The sequence below is a fragment of the Astatotilapia calliptera genome, chromosome 7 (genome assembly GCF_900246225.1).
Source record: "Astatotilapia calliptera chromosome 7, fAstCal1.2, whole genome shotgun sequence".
NCBI classification, from domain to species: Eukaryota; Metazoa; Chordata; class Actinopteri; order Cichliformes; family Cichlidae; genus Astatotilapia; species Astatotilapia calliptera.
In genome coordinates, this window is record NC_039308.1 from 46,414,361 (window position 1) to 46,425,016 (window position 10,656).

General features: G+C 41.2%; 1 protein-coding gene across 1 annotated transcript in view; it reads right to left on the bottom strand.

Annotated features, from left to right (window-relative positions):
• The window catches only part of map1ab (microtubule-associated protein 1Ab), a 98,223-nt gene extending 94,783 nt beyond the window's left edge, over positions 1 to 3,440 (bottom strand). Inside the window, exon 1 of the mRNA XM_026175173.1 lies at positions 3,142 to 3,440. Coding sequence (XP_026030958.1) covers positions 3,142 to 3,406 — 265 coding nt within the window. The 5' untranslated portion in view covers positions 3,407 to 3,440. The remainder of the gene's footprint in view (positions 1 to 3,141) is intronic.
• Positions 3,441 to 10,656: the final 7,216 nt, after the last annotated feature.

The following is a 10,656-nucleotide window of genomic DNA, read 5'->3' on the forward strand; positions in this document are numbered from 1 at the left end:
ACACCCCCGCTAAACATTATATTAATAAATCTTGCAGTAAATGGCAGTAATGAGTCTGTACTAGTGTTGATTAAAAAAAAAAAAGGCACTACACTTGTCATGACCCTCTGAAACAAACTGTAGATTAAGTATATAGGTGTATGCATTAGTCTATATGTATAACAGAATGTGCACGTAAGAAATGAGTTAGATCTAGGTGATTGTAAAGGCTTATATGACATTTACACTAAGTGGATTGTTTTATCTAAGCAATCTTTTCATTTTTAACATCAGAAGGAGCCAGATACCCTGTAATCTGTAAAAAGGTGAATTTGGTCAATAGCCTCAACCCCAACTGGTGGTGACAGATGGCCCCGCCCCTCCCTGAGCCTGGTTGTGTTGGAGGTTTCTTCCTGTTAAAAGGGAGTTTTTCTTTGCCACTCCTGCCAAGTGACCCCAACAATCAGACAACTCTTGTAGTTTTCTGATTGTCTGGGTTTTCTCTTTTTTATTGTAAGATCTTGTTTTGATGTGATGCTATATAAATAAAATTGAATTGATTAGTAAAATAATCCAGTGTGTCTGCTGCATTAATGGAGTTTTAGAAAAATGCTTTATCTATATCTATATCAATATAATCCTCGGGAAAAATGTTGCCCATCCTTGTTTTAAAGCGCAAATGTCACTTGCTACATGAGCACCATGTTTGCTGATAATATAAATCATAAATGACCAAAGTGCTCAGGGGAAAAAATGGCATAAATGTGACATTTGTCAGTAGTAGGGAGATGTAGATCTCAGTCATTCAGATTTCAGTCAACTGATTTCGCTGTCTTACCCCTCCCAATAATCCTAACTACAGTGGTTACTGTATATATAAAAACAAGTTTTTTTCCATCATGGCTGGCCAGCGTGTTTTCTCCAATAGTTTGGACCAGATCCATATCCCCTGAGATCCCTATCGGTGGAAGACTGTTTACCTCAGCCGCCAATGCTGCATGAGAAGCATTCCCATCTGTTCACATCATTCTGGAAAAGGCTGTAAAATTTTGTGAAAAGAGTCCAGGTATGGAGTCAAAGAACCTCACTTCTGACTGATGACAGCGATACTGAGGTGAGCTGTTAAGGATATCGAGAACTTTTCTGTCAGTAAGCGCAGCTGCTGTTAGCTGCTGTTAGCTGCTGTTAGCCAGTGTAAGTGAAAGTACCTTTGAAGAAAATGTAACTCATATGTTTGTGAGAATGTAATCAAACTCAGAGGGAAAATGTGATTTTTGAGGCAAATAAACCTAACATTAGTTGGTATATTGTTAGTTTATAACCTGCTGTTGTTGGTGTTTACTCAGCTCTTGTTTTGGCACCTGTCTGCAAATCTATCTCCCTTTGCATTTTTGCTTCTTTGATGAAGGGAACTCCTTTGATGATAAAACAGGTATGATGCTTCATATCTTAAATTCTGAAGGTGCAGACAGGAATTGAACTCTCCCTCCACATGGGAATTTCTACAAACTGCAAACCCACTCCTCTGTATTTTAAATGGGTTCAATGTAAGTTCATTGAAACACATCAATTTGTTGGAAGACATAATCATACACTACTCAATGTATGTTTGTCAGTGTATGTCCTTTTTCTATTAAATCACCATAAAAACATAAACCGGCTGTACCTTTAAGATGATCATCTGTTTATCTCATTATTTTCATTCGATCTTTTTTAGTTATTGTTAGTTTAAAAAAAACTGTTAAGGATGTAATCATTTTTCAGTTCCTAACTTTTATTTTTCTTTAGAAAGGTGCCAAGTGTACTATGCACTTGCAAAACTAACCTAATAAAATAAGAATATAAAAGAACCTGTCATTATTTTTAATTTTTCAGTGTTTTCACATCAAATTCATTATCAGAACCTGTCTGATGAGGTTTTCAAGTTAACTGCCTTCATAAAGATCAGCACTGCAATGCCAATTTCTCATTATATTCTGACCTTTTGTATAAGCATTAGCCTGTTGTTTCAAAAGACTTGGGGCACGTCATGTCAACCAAAGGATTAACCAAAATGTGGCCATTTAACCAGCAATGAAATGAACCATCAGCTTTAGCAAAATGAAGATTCTGGCCTTTTGCTTTGATGAAATTACAACACTGCAGTAAGGGTGACTTGTTGCAGGCCTACACGGGGACCCTGCAGCTGAGGTGTAATGTGAGTCGACAGCAGGTCTTTTACTTTGAGTCACGCTTAAAACACCGACCTGGGAAAATCGATGCAGTAATGAGCTGAGTGGGTGTGACACTGAGCTTGTGATCACAAGAGGAGGTCAGACGGGACGCACAGGGGTTGATATGGCGTTGCAACGGGAACAGCTTAGATTGGCAACGGTGGCGCAGAAAATAGCTGACAAGCGTGCTCCTGAAACATCTTTCACACAACAAAGCATTTACTCTCTAAACTTCAGACAGCCCTCAGTGACAAGAACGACTGCAAGCTGCTGCAGTTCCACAGGAGAAGGAAGAGGAGGAGGGTTTCAACTCAGAGTAGCGCTGAGATATTCACCCGAGTAATGATGGCAAAATAATCAGTCCAGCAGGAAACTGAAAACTCTTCCCTCATTGTGTCTGGGAAACAGTTGTGTTCTTGTTGCTGGGCAAAGCCTACAAAGTTTGTGTGTTTACTGATTTGACTTGACATCACTGCAACAAAGAAGGAAAAAAACAAAAAAAACAAAAACACTATAGTGACACTCCAAGCACAAAAACACACTCGGATGCCTGAAAACACAAACTATTTTCTTTTCTTTTTAACTAAAGACTTCCTGTGCAGATTGTGATCTGCTGACATGCTGATTTATGTCTCTTTATCTGGTAAATGGTGAGTGTTTGTAGGTGTTTAGTGCAGTATTTGGAGCTCCAAGAGAGATTTTGGCCAAACTGCTGCACTATTAAATTCCATTCTGCCTCTTATGAGTCTGCAGTTTTTACAGCAACACTCTGTGGGTAAGGAAAATGCGTAGTGTCCCATGGTGCAATGCTGCAGTAACGGCTTCTGCCTATGGATACTATCCCATCATTGCGTCAAAACACGTCTCTCCTGTTGCTGTTCCATGTTTGCTGCACACTGAATCACGGAAGACACACGGGTAATAAAGCGGATGGACGTCCGTCACTCACCCCGCTCTATCTGCGCTCTGGCGGTGTCCAGCTGGTGCTCGGTGCCGATCTCCCCAATCACTAGCAGCATGTAGTAGCTGCCCCGGTTGAACGGCACCCCTCGCCGGCGTCTCCCCGCGCCTCTGCGGTGCCCTAATCGCCCCTCGCACCCCGGCAGCGGCGCGCTGAAGTCCTCGTCTTCCTCCACCACCGGGAGCGCACCTCGCACGGGGATCTCCATGGCAACAACCCCCGGAGCCGACGCCGGGGCTGACTCCATCGCCATGACAACTACCGGTGTGAACGAGGGGAAGAGCCTGGTAGGGTGGGGGCGGGAGTGGAGGATGAGGATGGAGGACGCTGAGAGGTGAGGAAGGGGAGGGAGGTGAAGACAGGTGATAGCAAACGGGCCAGAAATCCAAAAGAAATTTCCGCCTAAACTTTCAAAATAAGAGCGCTTTCGTGAAAGTGCTGTTTTATACATTTAGCAAGCCGGATCCAATCCGTTATTTTAGTTTTGTTACATTTGTGATGTTTTACTTATAAATCATATAAAATTATATTCAAGGTGCGATATGTGGGTGGGGGGGGGGGGGGGGGGGGGGAGAGAAAACAAATCTGAGCTGCTGTCAGTGTAATGTTTATCAATTCTGCAAGTCTCAATTTAATTTTATTTATACAGCACCAAATCACAACAACAGTCGCCTCAAGGCGCTTTGTATTGTAAGGTAGACCCTACAATAATACACAAACTTGAACTATGAACTTGAACTAACGTCAGATGAAAAAGAGCAGATGATTCTCTGCTACAGAGTTACGGTGAAGGAAATAATAATTTGATGATTATGATGATTATGATTATTCTGAATTTTCTCACCCTCAAAGAAAGGAACAGTCTACAATGTTAGATTCATTTTAATAGAGGGAGACAAAGTATCAATCAAAAAATTCACATTAAATATAAGGTATTAACTGATTTGTGTGTCACTGAGTGAAATAAGTATTCCTTCCCCTACAATCCAACCAGAAGTCTGGCTCCCACAGATTGGGTGTGTGCCCATGTGATATACGGTTTACAATCAATTAATCACAGATATACTACACTAAATTGGTTTAAAATCTTGAAGCACCTGCAAGGTCCCACTGTTCAAGCAAGCAGCAGTACAGGTCCATCTTAAATCTACCAGTAAGTGCTAAATGATTCAGTGAAGGCTTGGGAGAAAGTGCTGTGGGGGGAGAAGAAGTATAAATTGAGTTATTTTGCATAAACTAGACCCGCAATGATTGGAGAAGACAAATGCTTAGTGTTGTAAAGGTTCACCTTTCAGCACATTCACTTCACTGGATGCACCTTGTTTCTTTTCCTCACCTTTGATTGGGTGTGGTGCTTTCCCTTAATTGCGCTCACCTGCCACTCGTTATATAAGGACTGCACTCACCTACAGCTCATGCTTTCTTCACTCCCACATGGGGCAGCAGCTGAGGTGAGTTTCTGTATTATTTTGAGTTACTTAAAATCTCACTATTTCCTTTCAGAGATAGCATTCCATGTGTGTCTTTCCATTGCTCATTATTCAATAAAATGAAAACCCTGCAAGTGATTGCTGACTGTTCATTCTCATCCTGACCGGATGAGCCCCTGATGGTAACAATCTCCAACCTCCTCTGAACCTTCCTCCAAAACACTTAGTATGACCAAAGCTTCGAGTTACCAAGAAACTTAAAGGATTTAAAGTGTCTAAAAATAGGAGTGAGCCAAAATCCCTCATGAGATGTGTGCAAACCTGGTGGACCAAACATCTCACTGCTGTGCTTGCCAAAAAGGATTTCACCACCAAGTCATATTTTCACTCAGTTACATGCAGTGTTGGTCAAGTTACTTGAAAAAGTAATCAGTAACTAATTACTGATTACTTCCCCAAAAAAGTAATCCTGCTACTCTGATTACTTATTTTCAAAAGTAATTAATTACTTAATTACTTTTTAAAAACTATTTACAACCTGAATAGGTGATAAAGCGATAGATCTTTCAGCCCAATTCTACCATCATACAATGTAATCAAATGGAAAAGTCCCTTTTTAAAACTTGTGTTATTAGTTTTAATCTTTATGCATCAAGCAAAAATTTAATTAAATTTTATATGCAACATTCTCTGACTGGAAGAAATTTGTTTAATATTTAAACCTATTTTCTGCACATTCCAGCACATAAACTAATTTTTTGTGTTTACACTCAGTCTTTCAAATAGATGCAAGTAAAACACAGCAGAAAATAAAGTCAAAGACTCAGCGGTCCTTTTGCTCTATTTTCACCTGTAAAGCAGGAGTTGGGTAGGCGGAGGTTTACCCTGGTGCAGGTGTGCTGCGGTCAGTTGAAGAATCCGCGAGTTTGAGTTTCCCATTACGCTATGACGTAATGGGAAACTCAAACTCGCGGATTCTTCAACTGACCGCAGCGAGTTTGAGTTTCCCATTACGTCATAGCGCACTTGGTGCTTGCTTGGAAGTTTAGGGGTTTTTTTCGCTGTAAAAAGAAGTTTTCTTCCCACGCACGATGGACGCTAATGTTTTTGTCACTTTTTATGGAATCAAACTCAAAGTAAGGTCAGTACTTCCACGCTTTAAACGCTGCACGCTCATACTCTCTCCCACAATGATATATTATCCATTGTTGATCTGCACACAGCTGTTGTCACAAACATCGCACTCGCTTACGTTTTGACCCTATGCAACCCGGATCCGATCATGGTATGACAGTGTGAACGGCACAAATCCGATATTTTCAAATCCCATCTGGGTCACTTTCGTATGTGGTAGCTACTGAATCCGAAACATATCCGATGTCTTAGAAAGCGACTGCTGTTTGAACAGTCATGTCGCATTAAATCAGTCTTTTACGTCACTGACACAAGACAGACGCCAATTATCAGCGCCGGAGAAGACATCGCAAACGCTTCCTGGCCAATAAGTGTAGATGTTAGTGAAACTGTTGGGAAGACAACAAACGTGAACATTTTATTTGTACTGTATAATCTGCAGATTCTGACAAATCTGCAACTATCCTTTGAAACACCGCTCCTCTAAAACAGCAATAAGGATCATTATTAGGTCATCTACATTATGTAAATAACAAAACTTAAAGCAAAAATTGGGAAACGTAAAGTCCGAAGTCTTTATATTAAGGGCATCAGTCAAACAATATTGTTTGCTCTGGGTCTAAACAGAGCACGTTGTGTGTGACGTTCTTTTGCGCATGCGGGCCGCTTTGAGCGTTCACACTAGAGCGCGTTTGCTGTCGCAATTTATTTGTAGTGTGAACAAGCAGACAAAAAAAAAAAATCTGATTTGATCAAAAAAAAATCGGAATTGAGCATTAACACCTGCAGTGTGAACGTAGCCTAAGGAATGTTGACAACGCAACCCGGGAAGAGAGTTACACCTCAGGAAAGATTTTTATAGCCATATAGATATTACACTAGCTACCAAAGCCCACAGGCTCGTTATTAACAGCAGAGGTGAGGCAGATCAGTTTTACAAATCAAAATTAAGAAAAACTAAAAGCATAGAACTGTAAGATCAGAGAAATTCTTAGGGTAGCAGGGCTGAGACTGCAACACTCTTATTTAAAACACTTTATTAACAAACAGTGATTAAAACAGGCTCGCTACCACAGTGCTACCCTAGTAAAATAACTCAATAAAATAACTAAACAAAACGGTGGAGACAGACCAGTTGAGGAGGCAACCTACAGAGAGGAGCGTCCAAGGGTGCCACCAATTACTCACCCGTGTAGTTCCACTGCAAACCTCACTGTCACTCACATTGCACCATTTAGATTTCAATCTACCCATGCCCGGTGTGTACACTCATGCATCGGGGAGGGGATTCCACCTCACGTGCCTAGCCCCTCAACAAGCGGCCGCACCTCCACTAAAGCAACAAAACAAAGCAATAACTAGTTGAACAAATTAGTAAAAGATGAATAAAACAAAGACACCCTAAGTTACAGTTCTTTATAAAAGATTGATTAAAATGTATAAAACAATTTGGAGTAAAAGACCATAAAACCAGGAGTCAGGTGAGGCCACTCCATAAACGTTTGTAAGATGACAACAAAACAGAATAAAACTAAACAATACAGCAGCAGTATGGCACAATCCTGTAACAAAAGAGGGAAACAGTCGTCAAGGTCCACTCTACTACACACAAACACAACACAAAAGTCCCACTGACCACTATCTAAAGGGCAATACTGAAATGAGCAGCTTTCCTGAGATCTGCAGTGCTTAGCTGCCTAACGCTCTCAGCCACCTTGGATGGGAAAAGACTACCAAGTGCCTCCACATGGTTGTGAAGCACAGCTGTTTCTTATAAGGTTGCTAATTATCAGCTGGGAAGGTGTGGATGTTAGTGCTGCATTTGCGGACATTATGTAAAATCCTACCCCAAAATCTACTTCACTACATTTGTAAGTGTGCAATTTTACAGTCACCAGGGGATCAAACAATTACTTCCCCCGACTGTAAATCATATTGTAGAAGGTAACAGCAAGTATCAAAGATTAAAGATGTCTGTCTTTGTGGCATCAGTCTGTTAGAGAAAGTGCTCTACTGCCTGTCCAGTAAGTGGTGAAGAGGGGGGTCAGGATTATCCCTGATGGATAACAGTTTGTTCACAGCTCCAAATGTTTCCATTTTACAGCCAATCACAGAACCAGCCCTCCCAATCAGTTTTTTCAGTCTTTTGGTGTCACCAGCTTCAATGCTCATCAGACCAGAGCAAAGTGTCCTGTCTGCCACAACAGACTGACAGAAAATTCCCCGCATTTTGATTGAGAAGTTGAAGGATCTCAGCTTTATGAAATAGTGCACTGTGTTGGTTTCTTTGTACTCTTCCTACCCTGCACCTATACATCTAACCACTGCAGAGTATTTGTGTAGGTGGCATGGCCTAGACCCAGAGTTGTACTGGAAGTCTTAGATGAACAACAATGACGATTTCTGTAAATATTTGTAAAGTAAGATGAGCTAATGACAGCCAATCACAAGTATTTGCCCTCAGTGTCAAAGTCACATCCACCACTCACTTTTCATGGACTGATTCTGTATATAGCACTTTTCTACTCTACCTGAGCACTCAAAGCGCTTTATACAACTTACCTCATTCACCCATTCAAAGGGATTGAACGATCAACCTTCTGATTAGAATGTGACCTGCTCTACCTCCTGAGCTACAGCTACCCCATGCTTTCAAAACGCCAAGATGCTAACACCGAAAACACTTAGCTCAGAACTTCATAACACGACTTCACTAACCAGTGGATGTCATGTGACCGTCTTCACTTTTTATACCATCTATGGATGCAGCACTTACAACGGTTACACGTTTAATACAATATCAAAAGCATCGAGTGTGTCGTTCACAACATTGTTGTAGATTTTCTCCGGATAACCCTCTCCCCACCCGACACCATCCTCCAATGGTAGCCTGACTCAGCAGAACACTGTGGCTCAACCAAGCCTCCAAATGCTGACCCAGCCTTCCAGCTCCCCGTACTTCAGTCAGATTGAGCATCCATGAGAAGTATGAAGGTCCAGACTGGCAGCACACAAGTCACAAGTCCTGGTGTCAGAAAGCACACGTTACCCCCAATGTCATGTATCCATGTGCCAACAGGTCAGAGCTTTTAACTGGCACAAAGGGGACCTTACACAGATGGTTTACGTGTAGCATGTTTATGCCCACATGTCTCCTCTTACACTGTATGAATGTTCAATTAGGTTTGTTTTTTGTTTTTTTGTTTGTTTTCTTTGTTTTGTCGTGGGGTTGTTTTTTTGGAGGGGGGGGGGGGGGTTAAAAGCAAAACTCTAGGCTCTAGGCAAGTGAGAGTTATAGAAGTAAAGCTTGATCAGACTGCTCTAAACATCAGTCAGGCACTAATTCTGCCTCCCAGTCTTAACTCTGGATTCAGATGGTGTCTAGTAGAATGGATGCAGTGCAGAGGACTTATTCAAATGATCTGCAGAAAATTCAAGTTTCTTCAGACTTTAAATGTCTTTAGCACACAGTGAGGACAAACTGATGAAAACACAAAAAGAACACAGCATTAAAATAGGCTTCCTTCCTTCCTTCCTTCCTTCCTTCCTTCCTTCCTTCCTTCCTTCCTTTCTTTCTTTCTGCTCACACAAATGACCCTCATTCAGCTTTTTCCTGGTTGACCTTGAGCTTGGCACATTTTGGAGCGTAGTGGAGGGAATCTCAGCATAAACTGTCAGCACCACACTGAGAGGATAACACGAAGGTTTGCATCAACTACTGGCTTTTGTCTCCCTCTACCTACAAACAACCTAATACCTGGCAGGAGCTGGTGGTGAAGGACTGAACATATATGACTGTTTATGTATTTACATCTTTTTTGCTTTTGCTCAATAAGCATCTTTCGATGCCAGTGTTAAAAATAAAAGCAGCACTTGCGCTTCATCATGTTTGGTAAGGTTACTGGATATTACAGTTAGCTGTCTGTAATATCCAGTAACTTTACAGGAGCTCCAGTCAAAAAAGGCAGAAATAAACTGTGTGTAGCATCCCACCCTGTGTGGATACCTCACCACAGGCTTTTGCTGCAAGTCTCTCTGACAGTGAGTCAGCACTTCTAACCACACAGCACCTAACCACAGCCATGCTTCCCTCTAGTGGTAAAACTACAGTCTTTTGTCTCACCACACTTTAGCAGATGATGTAATCCATGTGCAGTTGTATTATGTCAAGGCTGACTCACCTGAATGTACAGTGCTGGCTCTTTTTATAAACTGGAAAGCATTTCTTGGTGTATTTGTTTTTCTCCTCCGATGGAGGAGGAGGAGAAATGCGTCTTTCTTTAAATAAATTGACGATTATTTTATTGACACTGACTTGCTGCTATTCACTTGGGGATCCGATATTCTGATCTGGTCAGTACTTCAGAGAAGTAGCAGAGAAGAACATTTTGATGCACAGTTAAGATTAAAGCAGCTAACGTATAGCAGGGCTCTACCTCGCCATCTTTTGGACAAACTGTGTTTAAAAGCCATTGTTGTCAAACTGATGCTGAAACTCTGCATCTCTGTGACACAGCTGATTACTTTTTTATTCTACACACATCAACCTCAACCCCAGAGAACTTTTTAAAACTGGCAGAATTTATATGTGACTCAAATGTTGTGAAACAAGTTGTGAAAAATATCAATTAAGAAGCCTTAAAAGTGCTTTTAGTTAACTGTAAGTACATATATTTTAATAGTTGTGCAAATATTTTTTCTACCTTGGCTGAATTGACTCTTTTCATTGAGAGTACACTGGAATAGCTGCAGGATGTGCACAGCAGTTCCTAGTGGATTACTGTTTCCTTCTGCAGCTTTCACCTTGCGCTGCAGACGTTGATAAAGAGAATCTCTGTCTCCACCTTTAATAACATTAACAGTGCCTGTCTGCTCGGGCAGCCATGCTGTCTGGTCCCGTTGTCGATGGCTTTATTTGATGGAAAGTAGTTTCAGCTAT